At 44.1% G+C, this 19,384-nt stretch overlaps 1 protein-coding gene across 14 annotated transcripts; it reads left to right on the top strand.

Moving 5' to 3' along the window:
• The first annotated feature begins 927 nt into the window (after window positions 1-927).
• ZNF821 (zinc finger protein 821) lies at window positions 928-18,226 on the top strand. 14 transcript variants are annotated; one of them, XM_067020345.1, is made up of 10 exons: window positions 934-1,288; window positions 1,958-2,020; window positions 3,173-3,290; window positions 3,801-3,890; window positions 4,609-4,723; window positions 11,750-11,875; window positions 14,426-14,571; window positions 15,295-15,399; window positions 16,340-16,506; window positions 17,277-18,226. In XM_067020345.1, the coding sequence occupies exons 5-10, from the start codon at window positions 4,684-4,686 to the stop codon at window positions 17,929-17,931; spliced, it is 1,239 nt and encodes a 412-aa protein (XP_066876446.1). In that variant the 5' UTR covers window positions 934-1,288; window positions 1,958-2,020; window positions 3,173-3,290; window positions 3,801-3,890; window positions 4,609-4,683; the 3' UTR covers window positions 17,932-18,226. The 14 variants fall into 14 exon arrangements, with proteins under 14 accessions (XP_058899940.1, XP_066876446.1, XP_066876452.1 ...); XM_067020346.1 differs by having other exon boundaries at window positions 1,015-1,288; window positions 3,203-3,290; XM_059043959.2 differs by having other exon boundaries at window positions 1,017-1,288; window positions 3,724-3,890.
• The last annotated feature ends 1,158 nt before the right edge of the window (window positions 18,227-19,384 follow it).

Below are 19,384 nucleotides of genomic sequence, written 5' to 3' on the forward strand. Positions count from 1 at the left end.
TGAGAGTAGAGACCAGGAATTATTACATTATTAACCATTTTACATTTTTAGGAAGCAGGGATTCAGAATAGGGAAGTGACTTGCCCAAAGTAACCAGGCTGGTCAGCAGCAGACTCAAAGCTGGATCTTCTAATGTCAGATCCTATCTTTCCACCGCATGCCCTACTTCTCCAAGTGAGCTATGTCAAAGGCAGGCTTAGGCATTCTACAAGACGAGAGAATTAGAGGAAAAGAAGGAAAGTGGTGACGAAATAAAAGGGGACGATGAGAGGGGAAGGAGGTGTTTTATTAGGAAGTGAGTCTAACCACTTTCAATTGCTCCAAATGCCCCTTAAGTGGCAACAGTGCCACAAGTTACCCTTCTCTAAATTAATTCTATGCCCCAGGGTCTACAGCTACTGTTGTTTTATTAGTTGAGAATCATGTTGGAGACTTAAATGTCTAAAACGAAGCTAAAGATTTTTCTCCTCTGAGGTTCTGACAGCCGAACAGCCCCTCCCACAAAGGTCCGTGGTCCCTAGATCTCGGTCACATTAAACGCCGTGGGGACCCAAGAAACCGTGAGATTTGGGGAAATGAAGGGAAGAGGGTTTGGGTTGGGGAAAGGGGGAGACTAAGGTTGGGCTAAGGAGAGGGGTAGCCTGCGGTGGAGCTGTGGTTGGGGGATGTGGGCTTTTGTGGCTGAACTCGAAGGTGGGGTAGGAAACCAGGATCAGAGCTGACAGGGTAGAGTTTAAAGGTTCAGGAGAGCATAGGGGAGCTGAGGAGTTGACAGGACCAGAAAAAGACCTAGGAGGGTGCGAGGCTGGGTGGTCTCCAGGGCGCGAGAACCGAGGCGAGGCCCCTCTCGAATGTCTGTGATTGGATGCTCCCTTAAGTCCTGCCTCCCCGGACCCCTCTCCCCTTAAGCCCCGCCCATGCCTCCGGGCGCGCGCCTGGGGAGCGGGGAGGGGGACGAAGCTTGCGAAGGGGGGAGGGGGGATAGGAGAGATTCGTGCACGCGCCCCACTAGCTGCGGGTGCGCGAGCAGCGCGCTCCCGCCGCCCGCGTCGCCATCTTTTCCCCCTCTGTCTGTCTGTCTGCTGTTGGCTTTGTCCGTCTGCAGCGCCGCCCCTCGGCTCCCCGCCACCAGCTCGGCCCGGAGCTGCCCTCTGTCCGCCGGGGCCCAGTCCCGGAGAGCCCCGGCCCGGCCGGCCCGAGCTGCGGCCCAGGGCCCATTGTCCGGCGGTCCGTCTGTCCGGAGGCGGGGCCCAGGGACCCGGAGCGCCGCGGAACGCCGAGGCGCCGGGTAAAAAGACCCCCGACTCTTTCCCTCCGGGACCAGGCTGAGGATGCAGGGGCTCCTCGCCCCCTCCCTTGGTCGCCAGCTGTCGGTCCTTTTGTCAGTCTGTATCTGGGGAGGGGAACAGGGGCTCGCTCTGGCCTGGGGGGCGGGGGCCGCCTTGGCTCTGACCCTCCCCCTGCCCCGGGTTCCTGCGACGAGGCCGGACCGGGCTAGCTCCCCACAGCGGCCGTTCCACTTTCCGTCCCTCTGGAGGTCTCGGGCGCGGGAGGGGCGTCCGCGTCGCCACCCTCCCCGCGTGGGCCCGGGTCGGGCTCAGCCGGGCAGCGCCGGGACGGCCCCGGCGTCTGACAGGCTGGGCTGGAGCTGGGGGAGGGGGAGGATGGGCGTGGGGGCGCCGACCCGGTGTCAGTCCCGAGTCGCCTTCTCGCAGAAGGGCTTCTAAATTTAGATTTCTGAGAAGACTGTATTGTCTGAGGGTTTGTCTGAGCCGCCTCGGAAGACCTCTGGCTCTTGTCTGATAATTCCCGGGAATCTACCTGTGCTCATGCTTCAGGAAGCCAGAGGGACCGTCTCGGCTGGTTATACACACACTCCAGCCCGAGCAGAAGCGGGAACAGGGTGAACTGTGAGGCGGCTACGTGACCAGCTTTCTTGTCCTCTCCTTTTTGGCAGATACAGATACCTGCGATTCAGGCGAGTTTACTTTGCTCCGTGGGAACTGCACCAGAGCTGGAGGTGGGAGTGCACCCTCTTTTCTGAAAGCTTGGATTTCACCCGTGTTTTCTTGCTAAAGTCTGTGGTGTGTCCTGGAAGCTGCAACCTAACACCTGTGGGAGAGCAGGGACAGTGTTAAGGGGAGACGTTGGCCCCCCTCCCAAGTATTCTTAACCTCATTCTAAAGATGGACAAAACTTTCTCCCTTTTTAAATAGAATCCCTTGTAGACCTGAATCTCACCGGTTACCTTTCTTCCCATCCTGTTTTTCTTCCAGATGGTGATGTTCAGGCTATCCATTTACATTTTTGTATCGACTTCAGATTCAGGCTTGGGAACTGAGGCAGTGCTGAAAGCAAAACTGAGTGAACTTTACGGCAATGTGTCTATGGATTTTATTAGCTTTTACTGCTATAAAACAGTTGTTTAACCTCTGAGATCTTGTTGTGCAGTCAAGAATGTTATCTGCTAGTGCTAGTTTTTTATTGTTAATTAATTACATAATTAAATAACTTACTTATTTTCAAGAGTCCACGACCCCACAGGCTTTTTTTTTGAGGGAGGAAGAGTATTTGCTTATGTTTTCCCCTTAATCCCTCAGGTGTGAAGTCCCATTGGGTACCATCTGGTTGGTTCCCCATTTGGCCACTAGGAGGATTGTGAGATGCAGTGCTGGTGATATGCCAGATGTTGATTTCTGTTTCTGACTTGTAGCTTTAGTATTGAGCTGTTGCCTCACCAAGATGATCTGAACAGAGCCTGTGTCATATTATTTGGCCTTCATTCAGAAGAATCTTTATTACCTTTATCTCACAGTTTCAATTTCTGATCTTAATAGGAAGAAAATTTAAAGATTAGTTAAGGTTTCATTTTCTTCCTTATACAATAGAGAGCTATAGCTCTGCAAATTTTAGAAAAAAAGAAATGATAGGCAACCTGAATTTCATTCAGCTTTCCACTTTGTGATTCCACAGACTTATAGGAAAAGATCCAAAGTGTAATATGCATTCACTGCTTCAATTTGTAAAAATAACTACTTGATTACAAAGAAATGATCTACACAAACAAAACTTAGAGAACACATTTCATTAGCATTAGCACTCAACATACTACCTTAAAATTGATTTTTACTGTATACATTTGGAGTTTGTTGTTTTTTTTTTTTAATTAAAGGTCTGAAAAAGAACTGTGTTTGATATGCAGATATGATAGAAGACTGCCTGAAAGCTGCTTCCTTTGCCACTTCCTGTGGAGGCCTGTCTTTGCCATTTGCGGTTTCTTTCTTCTTTTGGTAAGGGGAGGCAGGATCTGATTACAGGTCTGAGGTCCTTTCTAGCTGCATAGAGGAGTTAGTTGGCATAACAGGAGGTGAGTTTTCACTAACTGGAGTTCAAAGTGTAGATGGTAATAAGTAGCCTCTCATAATGCCTCTTAAGGCAATAAACTACAATTTTGTATTTGCTTATTAGTGTGAGTAAAATTTGAGAAGGCAGGAACTGAAAGAAAAGTTAGAGGGTGACCAGATCCATGTTCTCATCTTTGGTAGGAAAGAGAATATCTCTTTTTAATCTATGTCTGTTTATTCACTCTGTCTTTCAAAGAAAATTCACAGCTTCCACTATTAATCCATTTCGAACTCTCTAACAACACTTAATGCTGGGAAAGCCTTTCTTATAACTAACCAGGAACCTCTAGGCTTAAGTATCTGTTCTCTCCTATTTCAGGGAAGCAGGTGCATGTCTCTGCAGCACTTCTCATTTGGGGACCTTTTCTCTTTGTTCTTCCCACTCTTTGCTACCAGAGGCTGGATTGAGAAGAGGCACTAAAGTTATTAACTTTGACCACCACTCGGGAGCATGTGAGCAGGGCCAGGTTGATGTTCCACACTGAGGTATTGAATTAGTACTCAACAATGTGTGTGGCACCTGGCTCTTCTGGTAAAAGCCCATCTTCAGCATGAAGCCTGATTTGCTTTAGTGCCCTGCCATCCACAGTGCCTAGCACTGTGCCTGCGTCCCTAGGTAGAGGCTCTGTTTCCCATGTTTCATTTACAGATTCCCAGGAGTTTTGAGATATTTCCTGTCTCACAGGGATGTGGTGCCTTCATCACCTCCAGGAGAGATAACTTCTTGAAAAAAACATCTGGAGGCTCTCATTGGTGCAGATTGCAGGGCTTGACTTCCAGAGGGCATGTGACATATGAGCTGCCACCCTCTTTAGCTTCCTTTGCTTCCTTTTACAATTCATGAGGGTTATCCCTTTGAGCCCATGGTGCTTCTAACGCTGGTTGCCTGAGTTTTTTTGCTTCCTTTTCTACCCTCTGAGCTTGATCATGATCACTTAACAGTATTATGGATTCCAGAGTTGGATTTAGAGTGGAATTCTCTAAATCCTTTGGAATTCTCTCTGAAACTTCTTGGGACTTTAAAGTTGTGCTAAAGTTGTGCTAGAGATTTATTCATTTCTTTCTTTCTTTAAGAAGTGCAATGATTTATAACTGGTGAGTTTTATATATGCTCAAAAACTATTGTAAAAAGTCTTTCATCTTTTAATTGTGTATAATTTATGAGCAAAATGACATGTGCTAACATTATCTTTTTTTTTTGTAGGTCAGCACCTTGCAAGGAGGTAGTAACATCCAGTCGTGAAACTGGGAAAAGCAAGAGCTCTTGGATCAGGGAAACATGTCCCGTCGGAAACAGACAAATCCAAATAAAGTTCACTGTGAGTACTGGGCTTTTTATTCTGGAACCTGAGAATGCTGAGGGTTGGAAAGGAAGAGTAATCTGAATTTAGGTGATCAACTCACACTAATTTGTGAAGAAAAAAGGGTTAAAGGTGTCGAACATGATGGATTTAAAGTGTCTCTGTGCTGGAGGAGGTCTTAGAAACCTGTCTTAGGAATAAGTGCTCTTGATTCATCCTTAGTATTCACATTAACAAACATTTATAGGATTCCTACTCTGTGCAAAGCCTTGTGCTAGATGCCAAGGCCGTAAAACAATATAAAGATATATAAGACTATAATGTAGCCACAGATAGATAGATAGATAGATAGATGAGCATATAGCAAGATAATATATGCTAAGTGCCAAATAGGGATACTGCAGACTCTGTGTACTACAGAAATTAAGAGGAGGGAGAGGGACTTTCCTTGCGGTCCATCGGGTAAGACTATACTTCCACTGCAGGGGCCATGGATTTGAGCCATGGGTTTGATCCATAGTCCACTGGAGTTGGAACTAAAATCCCACATGCCCTGAGCCCAAAAAAAAAAAAAAAAAAGAGGAGGGAGAGAGCTCCATGGACTGAGAGAGCCAGGGAATGCTTGATGGAAGAGACCTTAGACTATGAACTTGAACTGGACCTTGGAAGGTAGAAAGTGGATTCTTTAAAAAAAGAGGAAAGGAGAGGTAAAAATCAGGTAGGGGAAAGCAAAGAAACAAAGAGGGAATGCACATGGTATGTTCAGGGGACAAGGAGACTTTGTATGAAGCAGAAGTTGCATTTGTCCAGAAGCCATAGAACATGACGCTGGAGATGTTTAACTCTACATCGTAGAGGCCTGAAGGCCAGGCCAAGTTCACACTTCATCCTGACTGTAAAGAGCCACTGAAGGTTTTAAGCAGGAAGAACGGAGTGACATTTAGAATACAGTGTTTTGAGACTACAGAATAGTGTGTGGGATGGATCACATGAAGAAGAGACTGGTAACAAGAACCAGCTATGCACTATTGCCTTGCATTATTTCTCAGCAGGTTCATATATATGTTTTATTTTAGTAATTGGATTGTAAACTTCTGGAGGGCAGACACTATGTCCCATATATAATTCCTGCTATCCCTCTTTACTTCTAGCACTGCTCATAGTAGGTTTTCAAAAGTGCTCTATTAAATTAACACTAATATATCTATGTAGATTTGAGATAATTAACCAGTTTCCTATGATCTGGGGAGATAACCATCCTCATTCAAATGTAAAAGAGAGACAACTAGCTCCGTGTTCTTATGGAGGACTGACTGAAGTATACCAACATTTGAAGGGAATTCAGTGGTATAACATATGAAAGTTTTTTGGTTTTTTTAAGGAAAAAAACCTACATTTGAGAGGATAGATCAGTCATGGAGTTAAGATAAGAGGACTAAAATTTATTAAAAACATACCATATGCCAGACAGTATGTGCCTTATTTTATTTTATTGGGTAATTTCAAGAGTAGGATAGAAAACAGTAGTAGGTACAGAGGAATTAAGAGGACTTCAGCATTTTATAGATTAAATGAGATTAGGGTAGCAAACTTTCATATGCAATTAATTCTTCAAGTCCTACAAAAGTTTTATAAGACAGCAAGTTGGATACTTCTAGGAGTGTATTCTGGAGTAGGTGTATATGGAAGGCTGCCTAATACAAAGGTGAGTGGTTCAGGAAGGATTTAGAAACTGCTGCTAAAACAGTAAAATTTAGTGGGCCTGAATGTGACGATTTTCAAGAGAGATAAAATGAATTATCTCTACCATAGGTAATGCAACACAGAGGTTCAGAAGGATTGTCTTCTTCTCTCTGGTTGAAGGTGGATATTGATAAAAGACACAGATGTGACCCCAAGAAGGCAGAGCAGGAAAGGAACTCTTAGTAGAGTGATTGGTTCACAAATAAGGCAATCACTGGAGTTGGGCATTTACCTCTAAAAGCCACCTGTCCAAAGAGACTTTGAGGAAAGTAGCTGGTGGGGATGATAGTATGATCAAGTACAGGGAAGCCAGTAAATGCTTGTGTGGCCAATGCCTGCGCCCACATAGCGTAAGACCATAGCTGCATCTCCTCCCACTGTAATCAGTCAAAGCCAAGATGAGCTGGTACTGGAGTTGGAAAACAGATGGACAGACAGACCACAGAGAAGGAGGAAATATCATATCCACAGCTGCAGAAATGCAGTTTCTAGAGTTGAGCTAGTGAAGCTTGTAGTGTTGTGGTGGAGCGGGTGGGACTTTGCAGTGGTGACCATTAAGAGGGCTGTGAACGGAAATGTTCGGGTGCAACTAAAAAGCAGACCCGCAGGGAGGGGCTGTTTTCAGTGATGCATTTGGGCAGGGAATTGTGAAGGCATCTCACATGATGGACTAAGAAGGAAGAAAGACACTGAGATTTGCTGGTCTCTGAGGACCTTCTACTTATTTACTATTTGGGGACTGAAGCTGGTCCTACATTTTTTGAAAGGTCATCTTCTCATTGCCCACAGTAATGCCAAGTAGAAATAGGTAATTTCAGTCTTCTGACCACGTGCGTCTCCTAACCCCTTGCAGTGAAATAGAACCAATCAAATGTATTGAATTTAATGCTGCTTATCTATTTAAAGTAAACAGAATGAACTCAAGGTCTGGGAGGCAGGAAGGTCTGCAGAAGCTTTGCTTAAATGTCAAAGCCAATGGCATTTGAGCAGAGTAATGGCTGAGCTCCATTAGATCTGCCTTCTGGGAACAAGAGGATTGTGTAGCAGGCAGCTCCTAAAAGAATATATTAAGAAGCCCTCCTAAAAGAATATATTAAGAAGCCCATTGCTGTAGCCTGGCAGCATCTGTCAGATCCACTTTAGAAGTCAATGGGCAGGCTGCTCTGGCATATACTTGGCTTTCCTCAGGATTGTCTTTGTATCTAAATTACCGTCATGATCTCTCCTTTACCCAGAAACGTCCAGGCAGACTCTTGTGTTTTGCCCAGTTCCTTAATAGACTTGATGCAGAGCTTTTGGAATAAAAGCCCAGAATTGTTGTTAGTCACAGAGGAACTGCATATGGGTTGAAATCTCTGTAGACCTCTTCCTTCCCTCCTTCGTCATCTCACCCCTTCTGAATACAAATTTCTGTAAACTGTTTCTAGAGAGGTTGAAAATACAATCCTTTTCACTTTCATTTGGTGCTTTTGTACCAAGCAAACCACTAAGTAAAGGAAAACTTCCGTTTCTTAAGAGACTTTTGTTTTCAGATTATATATGAGACTAAAAACTTTCAACTTCAATTAAAGTTTTCAGCTTTTACAGAGATGTAGGAAAAAGAAACCTTTGAAGTCCCTTCTCTTCTAAAAAGTGCAGTTTGTTTTGTCTTCATTCATTGTCAGCATCCTTGTGAGGTAAATGGTTCTGTTCCCAATATGTGATAGCACCTCGGATTACAGAGACTGTCAGCTAGAAAAGGAATCCTAAGTGCCTCACTCCCAGTACTAGCTCATTTTATTCTGAATTTGACATCTGCTCTCTTAGAATATGTCTCAGCTGCTTTACTTAATTTAAGTCAGCCAGACATTGCATTTATTTAACTGCACCAAAGACTCAAGAAAGAGAATTGTAAAATCTTTGTATTCCAGTAACTTTCATCTCAGGCTTCTCATCTGTTCTACAGGCTTGTTTGCATGGCTTTGTTCTTATCTGGTCTAAAAAACCTTAGCCAAATCAGACCAACAGTATCTTGATTTCATACCACAAAAAGGAGAGGTAGTACCTTGCTTTTTACTGTTGAACTTAGATGACTTTTTCTCATCTATTAATAGACAAATAAATACCCATGTTAAAGAAGATGGTTGCCCTACATTAATATCTAGAAGCCAGAGGATTTTTTTTTTAACCTACTCCAACAGTCTCAAGATAGAAGGAAATAATAATGCTACATTGTAAAAGCAGGCAACTGTATAACACTTCTTAATCACTAGTATCTCTGTGGATCACATTATACTTGAATTAATATGACATACTTTTAGCAATTATCTCTACCTTCTTATGAAAGGATAATTCTGGACAGTCAGATTTAGGGATTAGGTAAATAATGACTACTGGGAGATCATTCACATATCTTTTTCTATGAGGTCTGCCAGAATCCCTCTTTATGATTTTTATATATTTTGCTTTATGTTGGTATTTAAATAAGAATAGCCCTAAGGAGTAAAGTTTACCTTAGCCTTTTTCCCAAGTCAGGAATGGAATAAAATAGAGGAGCATAGCTTTTCTTTCCAAACTGCCAAAAAAGGAATGACAGAATTAATATAGCCCAACTATCCTAGGTGAGAATGCTGCCAAAAGTGCTAGATAGGGCAGCTGTATTGAACAGACTCTTCTCTGTTCTGTGAAGGCTGAAATATTTAGACAACTTCAATAGGAATAAATTTTTAGCTCAAGTTTGATGGAGACTAGACTGAATTACTAGCTGATCTTGAAAATTACATATCCTTATAGATGTCCTTCTCATACAGTGGTGATTCCCCATTAAGAAAGGGGGGGGAACTTCCCTGGTGGTGCAGTGGTTAAGAATCCACCTGCCAGTGCAGGGGGCACGGGTTTGATCCTTGGTCCGGGAAGATCCCACCTGCAGCGGAGCAAACTAAGCCCATGCACCACAACTACTGAAGCCCGAGTGCCACAACTACCTAGCTTGCGCTGTAGAACCCGCGAGCCACAACTACTGAAGCTCGTGCGCCTAGAGCCCATGCTCCATAACAAGAGAAGCCACTGCAGTGAGAAGCACGCACACCACAACGAAGAGTAGCCCCCACTCGCCACAACTAGAGAAAGCCCGCGCACAGCAACGAAGACCCAACACAGCCAAAAATAAAATAAATAAATTTAAAAAATAAAAGAAAGGCGGGGGGGAAGTGTAGATTCTTAGTATGTTATAAACCTAGCTGGTTTCTGGATAGGTTTCTTTAGAGATGCCATTGATGAGAATGGTCTGCCCTTGATAATTATATGCTGGTACATAACTTGTTCCTTAGTGTCATATCTGCCCACGGCCACCAGGTCCAAAAACATGCATTTACCCAGAAGAATTCAGTAACTATTCCAGTTAGCCATGGTCTTGTAGTTACAGAGGAACCAATGTGGAGAAATTAAATGTTTTACTCCTGCAAAGAGGGAAGAGGAGGCACTGTAACACAGAATTCATTTTTTGCTCTCCCCAGCGGTAATTTATATCCAGTGTGTCATCTTGAATATTATGAAAGTGGACTTAAAGCAGGTTATTTTTCGTTTACTTGAGGGCTGTGTGGCTAGAAGTACACTTGGACTCTTAGCACCTCTATTCCCACTCATAGTGTCAGTCAGAATAGCCATAATGTTACTCTAACCCAGGCATGGTAACTTATCACATGGAATCAGAACCATAAAAATGATGGTTCCTTCCGTCAGTCTTGGCCTTGAGAACATTATTTCCGTATTTGAGTTGTATATATCAGTTTCTGATGGTAGGAAGGTAACACTAACGCTAGGATCAGAGCTATTCTTATCACACAGAGACAAGCGTTTGTTTTCAGTAAAATTGTTCTAATGAACCGCTTAAAATTCTGTTTAAAACTCTGCTAGAAAGCAACTGAAAAATACGGTAATTAAGGGTTGGACAGAGTGGGGTCTGAATACTTTGTTCCACCATAGACCTTAGTTTTCTCCTAAGTAAAATATGGATAGTAATACCTACCACACAGAGTTTTGCAGAGATTTAAGGTGAGGTAGCAACTATAATGCACTTAATGTAGAGCCTGTAACTAGGAAGTGCCAAATAATCACTATTATTAGCATTTGGCACTTAGCATATAGTAGATGTTCAATGAATATTTGCTGAACAAATACCTAAATGAATCACAAGAAGCCTACTTCACATCAGTTCTTTCATTGCCCAAGGACTAGTTGTACAGGTCAACTGACCAGTTCATTCCTCCTACATCATTGTATCAGCCTCGGAACCTGAGCCTGTTTAATTTCCTCTCTTTCTTCATTAAGAAAGCACCTGGTCTATTGTCAGACATTTCACTAGGGCTTTTTATTATTCTCTCTTGGTGGCTGGAGAATGGGGACTGTAGTTTCCACTCTGACTGAGATAATGGAAACCTCAAGAAACCCAATTCTCTTTTCTCCTTATGCCTGGCCTCTTGGAAATAAAAGAGCACTTAAATGTTAACTCTTCAATAACCACACAGATCCCAGGCAGAGTTCCTCACAGTAAATGCATAATCAAGGATGGGTCCGGGGCTTTTGGATACTGCATACAAAGAAAAAAAAAAAAGACCACACTAAACCAAGGAGACTAGATGAAATATTACCTGTTGCAAACTGGTTGGCATGTTTCAGGAAGTTTGTTCCTCAGCAGAAATGAGTTCACATATTATCTGTTTTCCTTTTAATCCATTATTCAACCAATTTTTGATTTGCTCGTGGCTAATTCTAATAGATGTGAGAGAGTAAAGGAAGAACTTCTAGAGTATGTCTTATAAGGAGAATGGATTAAAGATGGGGTCATAGATACTGTTTCCGATGGATTATTTGAAGCACTTGTTTATAGTCAGAGGCAGACAGAATCAGGACCATATTACTAATACACTGAGATTCAGAGATTGTGCCCAGATTTTTTGCCCCATCTTCATTCCATCACTTTGCCGCTTGCCTCTGTCTCCCCAGTCCTGATGGAAGGTTATACATAGAATTGAGATTTTGATGTTAAATTGGTAAAGTAGCAATTGATCACCTTTAAAAGGAGTCAATATTAGGAGGATTTAAGAGAAGCAAATGATGCTTTCTAGAGCATCTGGCTTGTTGCCCAAGAAGAATAGCTGTGCCCGGAAACTACTGGAGGCAACAAGCTGACTTGGAGATGAATGACCCCACCACAGGGTACCTGCCTGTCTCCTACCTTTGAATGGTCTGACTTTCCAACCAGCTTGCCTGGGGATGTACTGCCCAGCTGGTGGCCTGACTATTTTTCCTTGTGACCACCAGGGGATCAAGTATTTGCTGGGCTAGAAGAGCAAGCCCGCCAGGCGATGATGAAAACTGATTTTCCTGGAGACCTTGGCAGTCAGCGACAAGCTATCCAACAACTAAGAGATCAGGACTCCAGTAGCAGTGAGTTCTGCACCTTCTGGTAATGACTCAGGGCAATGGGAGAAGAATTATCAGAGTGTGTGTGCTCTGGGGATTATGCATGGGGGTTGGGAGGAAGACATGAAGAAGGAGATTTGTGGATCCTCAGTGTTCCCAAAGGTGTTCTAAGGTGTATGGGCATATGCTTGTCCAGAGAGGGAACAGGTTTTTTTAACTCAAGGACTGCAGCACTTGGCATAGTGCCATACACAGATAGATTTGTGATAGACAGGGGCATAGGAATAATGAGTGCTCAAGCATCCCCTGGGCTAGGTCAAATGAAAAGAAAAAAATCCCTGTCTCCTAGGATCTATTTATTCATAATTAGTAAAATGTATGAGTGGTATTAATGAAAGTTTTGCTTGAGGACCCAGTTTTAATGTTTTATAAGAGGACTTGCTTACCAGTGAGATTATGCAGCATGTAAAATGCTAATGTCGAGGTCTTCCCACACCAAGTCCTGAGTAGATCCCTTTGGTTAAGAGATTGAAAAGACAGTGGCTGGTAACTGGTTGAGCCTTATGGATTGTCTGTTCTGTGACTTGCTTGAACAAATACACTTTGAGATGTGTTATTTCCTAGGATAATTTCCACATCTGATCCATCTGTTACTGGTTATTATTACTGTCAATTCATATTGACGTTTCTGATTTTTCTCCACATTCGGGGTTGGAAAAGAAAGAAGAGGGAGAGAGTTCTGTACCTTCCAGGAACTACATTTTCTATTTAAACTAATACTCTAGCAATAAAAGTAATAATTTAGCAAGTAATTGCTCAGGTACAGAAAAGTGAACCAAATATTTCTAGAAAATCTGTGGAGCCACCAGTTTGAGTAATAAGTAGGCATGGCAATATCTATAGAAGTCTGATAGGTTTCCATTCTGAGTAATAAGTAGGCATGGCGATATCTATAGAAGTCTGATAGGTTTCCATTCTGGAAAAGTTGCATCATCCCTCTGCATGGCATACTTATGCTTTTTTTAATCTTTCTAGTAGAGAGATATATTTGGATTTTTGATGAATTACAAAAAGTGTTTGATACAGTGTTGTCTTAGACTACAAGTATTCCAAATAAGCTGGTGAGAAAATATAGTATGATTTAATCTGTGCCAACCCTTATTACTGAGATGGATTCACACTAAAGCTTTGGACCAAGGAATAAGGCATACTGTAGATCTTTCCATGGCCCAAATCCAGTCCACCAACCAAGTGAAGTATCTAACAGAGACACATGTATCTACTAGCAGATGATTTAGTTAGATTTTCTTTTGAAGAAAGGGAATGTAACCAGTTTTGCCCAGTTCTTGGTAGATTTAGAAATTATGTAAGAGAGAGTAGAGAGAAGATAAGAAGCACTATTAGCTAGGAAAGCTGAGTCTCACTGCTGATGCTGAGAGCCTGGTGAAACTCTATCCTGTATTTCTCTTGCTGACAGTCAGGCCCAGGAGTCCAGGATCTAGGTGGTGTTAGGATGGGACTGGAGTCTGACAGCTTCCCTAGGTTTGGCTTCCTCTTGTGATCTTCGAAGTACTAGCACATTTTTTTCCTTTCAGAAAGAACTCCCTCTGTTATTGTGTTTTTAAAAAATCATTTCTTTTCCAATTTTATAAGTAATAGAGAAAAAAAATCAGCTCACACAATCCTTGCAGATCCCCTAGCCACAGGCAGACCTCTGCACGGCCACATCTCGCACCCTAAACTAAAACAAATCAATTCTTACTTTAGCCACAAGAAATTATATTTCATCCTAAAGTAAAGAATGTCCTGTTCCCTCGCATTCAATAATCCATCAGATAATCCAAAGAACCAACAGAAACAATGGACTTATTTAACGTAGAATGCTGAGTTACTAGCAGGATAAGAACAGAACACTGTGAGTCAAATACCACTACAGAATGCCTGAGGTTGGTTAATGTGCTAATAACTTTTCCACTGTACTGAGCAGCTTTTTCCCTATAAAGTGACATTTTTACCTAATTTCCTACTGCCTCCTTTATTGATAAGAGGAAAGAAAAACTTGTTGGTGTTTCTATAATCATGCCTTGGGGTTTGTTGGGAGAGAACAGATTAGTGGGTCTCAGAATAGAATAGTGTATGTGAAACCATGGAGAAATAGTGCAGGGAGGTTATGGAGAAAAGTAAGTAATAAAATCAGTGAGAAGCATTGGTAAGTCAGAAGTGGTGTGTTGGAATGAGCATGGTGTGAGGTGCATGGGAGGTGTGATTTGAAAGTGTGAGATATTTGGGAACCCTGTGTAAGAAGTTACCATTTTTATGATAATATACAGGACCTAATAACCATTTTCCAATACAGTTTTGCCTCCGATTTTCTCTTTAGTGTGTATATGGCAATATAAACAATTATAGCTGGCTTCCACTTAACATGATTTGTACCCAAACAAGCACTGATACAAACTATATTACGGAAGATCTGAGAATGTTTTCCATTTTAGCTGCAAACTCTAGGGTGGAAAGCAATGTAAGATGTATTCATGCAAAAATCAGAACAAGTGACCAGTTTGTGTGTTCCAGGTGACAGTGAGGGTGATGAAGAGGAGACCACACAAGATGAAGTCTCTTCCCATACATCAGAGGAAGACGGAGGGGTGGTCAAAGTGGAAAAAGAGTTAGAAAATGCAGAACAGCCTGTTGGTGGGAACAGTGTGGTAGAGCATGAGGCAAGTGACAAATGGCTCCTGAGTCCGGGAACCTCCTTACCCTTCTACTCTGCCCAGAGGCCTCTCTTCCGCATGTAACACTCTTGCCTCTGAGGGTCTCCTGGGCTTCATATGAAGCCTCTCTTCCTTCCCAACATGAGTTACCCAAACCTCAGACACACAGTTCTCTTCACACCCAGCTTTCCTTTTCCACCCACATATCACTTCACTCCCACACAGCTCTTCTTCCTAAAGCTCCCCACTTCTTCCCAGCAGAACATCCGTCCTTGCAAAACTATTAGTTGACTTCCTCAGGTGTACTCTTGAATATGCTTGCAAATTTCAGTCAAAGTGTTTACTGAGGTGCCATCTTTTCACTAAACTGTTTCCTAAGGATTCCCGCAAGAGGCATGGCAGTAGGGAAAGCTGATCTTCTCTCTACAGAGTTTACCTCAGGGAAAAAAATAATAGATAAGCTCTCTCTGGAGTAATACTATGTCTTCATGGCAGGAAGCCTTGGAGAAAATGAAAATGGGAGCAAATTTAATTCCCTTTCCCCTATCACTTTTTCCTTCGACCCACAGTGGGAACCTAATAATAACATATGATAAGAGGTTGTGTTCCTTTTAACAGGATACCCTTTTAAAAGAAGTAGGGACAGGGAAGAGACTGGTAAACTGTTCAAAGGGGCAGGGAAGAGACTGGTTATCTGTGTTCACGAATCGCCTACTTGTTAAATTGCAGGTCACGGAGAATTTGAATTCTGACCCCTTACTTGGACTCTGCCAGTGTCCCCTCTGCCAGCTAGACTGTGGGAGTCGGGGGCAGCTGATTGCGCACGTGTACCAGGTATGGCGGGCGGAGCCGCGTGCTCCAGAACGTGGGCGCCAACAACTTGTTTAGCCTTTGCCTCCAACCCCGGAAAGAACCTTGGGTTGTTTTTTCCACCAAGACTCCACTCCAATCCTCAGAACATTGTAGAGAATAAGTGGGATATGTTGAGTGAATACGTTCTGGGTTCCCAGGCAGACACACTGTAAAAATTAAGTATCATTTTTTTTCTAAATTACTTAAAGTATATTTTAAATAGTGAAATAGAAACTGGGCTTTGTTTTAAAGAAGAAAAAATGAGTTAACATAGGTGTTTCTGAAGTATTGGAGAAAGATAGTGTAAACCAGGGGATCAGAACTAGACAAACTTTTGTTTCCTTTTTTTCCCTGATCCAGTTGCAGAACATGTGCCTTATGCCCTGTATTGAACAGGCATCAGCACACATGGCAGCCTGAGTTTTACCATAAAGATAATTGGTTCATGAGGAGAAGCATTTCTTCAGAAGACTGATTTTAAAAGACTGAAGAAAAGGCAGTGCATTTAAGTACCTTTGGGATATCAGTCTTTCCATCCAGCTTCTAGACTTGACCTTCAACGCTCCTTTAAAATGTACTTGTACCTACACAGCATGTGGCAAGCAGGCCGTGAGAAATTATCCTGAGCAAGAATTCTTCTCAGGCTCTGGAGTCCCATTGTCCCCCAAGCCAGCCACATGTCCCAGTATGTAGTCAGAACTCAAACTAATGAAATCTGAGCGATGGTCTGGATGGCCTTGCCTTTCTGAAGGCCCTTTAACACAAGAGACCCTTACTTTTCCAGGTGCTAGAGAGGGAGAATAGTTTCAAGTCCTTGTTCTAAGACTAAGGAAAGGGGACATTTCCCAGAAAGTAGTTCCTAAGTGGGTACAGATTGTCCTGGAGCTGGTGTGAGTTGACAGATTAAGGCTCTCTTTTACAGCACACTGCAGCGGTGGTGAGCGCCAAGAGCTACCTGTGTCCTGTCTGTGGCCGGGCCCTTAGCTCCCCCGGGTCACTGGGTCGTCACCTCTTAATCCACTCGGAGGACCAGCGGTCTAACTGTGCTGTGTGTGGAGCCCGTTTTACTAGCCATGCCACGTTTAACAGGTTAGCCGGGCAACTAACCCTCTGTGCTGGGAACAAATTACTGGGTGTGGGTTCTGCTTTCCCAAGTCGAAGTGAAGGTTAGAGGTGGGCAATGCAAAGGGAACTGACTCTTGACTCTTTGGAAATACGAGAAATGCGGCTAGTAAATATGTCCATTCCATTAGACATCCCCAAAGGGAAATGAATTCTCATTTCTTTCCTCGATCAGAATACCTTCAACTAGAAAGAGATGGGAAGACAGAGAACATTCATGATAAAGCATGGAGAAAGAAGTTACAGGGTGCTGAGAGGACCCTAATGTGAGGACAGAGTCTCCAGTGTGTCCCAGGAAGACTGGAACTGTGTAAATTCTGTCCAAGTCCCATTTGCTAGTGTACAACGCAGGGTCGGCTGCAGGGAGGTGGAACCAGTGGACTGGACCTCCCCTGAAGGCAGCTTCCACCTCAAGGAGGACTGCCCTGCACAGTTCCTACAAACACCATCAGTCCGGCTTGAATGGAACTGCACATTGTAAGGGCTCATCTGATTTCTGGTGGCTTGCTATGGTGGTTGGCTCAGCCCCTAACTCCAGGTGGGCTTTAAGACTTGGTAGACAACCTAGCCCAAAGAAGGGCAAGGGTGGAAAGGTAGAGGAGGTCTCCCAAGCACTCATACTGACCCCTAGTGGTGAACTTGGAGCAACTGGCCTGGTAGGACAGAGTAAGTCAGGGCTGGATACCTGAGCCTTGTTAGACCGTGGCATTTACCATCTTAAAATTTTTGCTTTCCAGTGAGAAACTTCCTGAAGTCCTTAATATGGAATCCCTACCGCCAGCCCACAGCGAGGGCCCCTCCAGTGCTGAGGGGAAGGACACTGCCTTTAGTCCTCCAGTGTACCCTGCTGGAATTCTGCTTGTGTGCAACAACTGTGCTGCCTACCGGAAACTGCTAGAAGCCCAGACCCCCAGTGTACGCAAGTGGGCCCTGCGTCGACAGAACGAGCCTTTGGAAGTCCGGCTGCAGCGGCTGGAACGAGAGCGCACAGCCAAGAAGAGCCGGCGGGACAATGAGACCCCCGAGGAGCGGGAGGTAAGGCGCATGAGGGACCGAGAAGCCAAGCGCCTGCAGCGCATGCAGGAGACAGATGAGCAGCGGGCACGCCGGCTGCAGCGAGATCGGGAGGCCATGAGGCTGAAGCGGGCCAATGAAACCCCGGAGAAGCGGCAGGCCCGGCTCATCCGGGAGCGGGAGGCCAAGCGGCTCAAGAGGAGGCTGGAGAAAATGGACATGATGTTGCGAGCTCAGTTTGGCCAGGACCCTTCTGCCATGGCAGCCTTAGCAGCCGAAATGAACTTCTTCCAGCTACCTGTGAGTGGGGTGGAGTTGGACAGCCAGCTCCTGGGCAAGATGGCCTTTGAAGAGCAGAACAGCAGCTCTCTGCACTGAACCACACCCTCCTGCCTGCCTTCCCACTCAGCCGTCCCCAGGGTCCTGTCCTTGCTGCTGGAGGCAGGCCGGAGTTTGCTGCAGGTGGACCTGTGTACCCCTTGCATATGGGAGCAGGATGATGGGGTCAGGAGGGACCCAGCTCAAGGCAGCTCTGGATGAGGGAGCAGGCACTCCAGACACCTTGACTCCCCAGCCCACTGCTGCAGGGCATGCGCATAGGACTCTGGGGCCCTAGTGTGGCCCACGCCCACCCCACGGAGTTGTGAGGGCAAATAAATTAATTTTATCTTTACTGGCCCTTTCCTGCTTTTCTCTCGATTTCATTCCAGCAAATCTAGGAGAGACGTGGATGGAAGTTTTCAGGCAGGGACTTCTAGCCATTGTATTTTTCCGAGGGAGGGTGCTCCTCAACAAAGGCTCTCCCAGCAGAGATCCCTTATCTGGCCCTTCACAAGTTAATGACGACATTAAGGAAGAACCGGTGCTGACTTTGTGAGGGTGCATACCCGCAACACTAATGAAGATCACCTGTAGTCCCAAGAGCTATTTCAACCCAGCTTACCTTTTCCAAACTCAGAAGTAGACGCCTTTCCTCATAACTGGCATTTGCTAAAGAGGATGAAGTAATTAGACCAGGTACCAGCTGCTTTTCCCAGCAGAATTCAGTCTGCCAAACTTTTAAAAATTCTACCCTAGACAGCACTCAGTTGCATTCAGGAATACATTCATAGAAGTAGCCGCAATATTAAGGTTCATAGTGCCGAGGAACTCATGTTTGAGAGAAGAGGTAAAACCCCATCTTTTTATTTATTCCTCAGAGCCAAGGTAGGATACTAAAACCCATTGAGGAAAATCCAGAATTAAGGTGCCATGAGAGCTCAAGTCAGTAGCAGTCAAGGCCAGAGCAAAATGACTACTCTGGCAGTTTGTATGGCTGCCAAACCATGGAGGAGACAAGAGCTGAGGTCATTTCTAAAAAGCTTCTGTGATGGTACACAACAAGCACAGAACTTTCCTTAGCCTGCACCAAAGGTTGTATACAGTTTAGATAATTACAGATCTTGATGTCCAGAAGGAAGTGCCCTAGTTAAGTTGTAGCCAGAAAAATAACTATGCCAGGAATGTGAACCTCTTCCAATATCGTAACAAGGAAACTTGGACTCCTCTCTGACCTCCACAGGTTCAAGGCTATTTAAGAGTGTTAACTGACCCCCCCCCCCCCACCAAACCAGGGTTAATTCCCACCAGGCAGGCCGAAATATTTGTCTTGAAAAATACAAAAATATTAATAAGCTGATTACAAAATACTGGACATTTAAAAGAAAATATTTAATTGAGCCAAATGGCTTTTTCTCACAGCCCCACGTGCAAGTCCTACTTGGGATGTTTCAAAATGGTTGAGCACTCATTATGTGTCAAAGATTGTTTTGAGCACTTTTCGTGGATTATC

This window comes from Kogia breviceps, chromosome 18 (genome assembly GCF_026419965.1).
Source record: "Kogia breviceps isolate mKogBre1 chromosome 18, mKogBre1 haplotype 1, whole genome shotgun sequence".
In the NCBI taxonomy this organism is placed as follows: Eukaryota; Metazoa; Chordata; class Mammalia; order Artiodactyla; family Physeteridae; genus Kogia; species Kogia breviceps.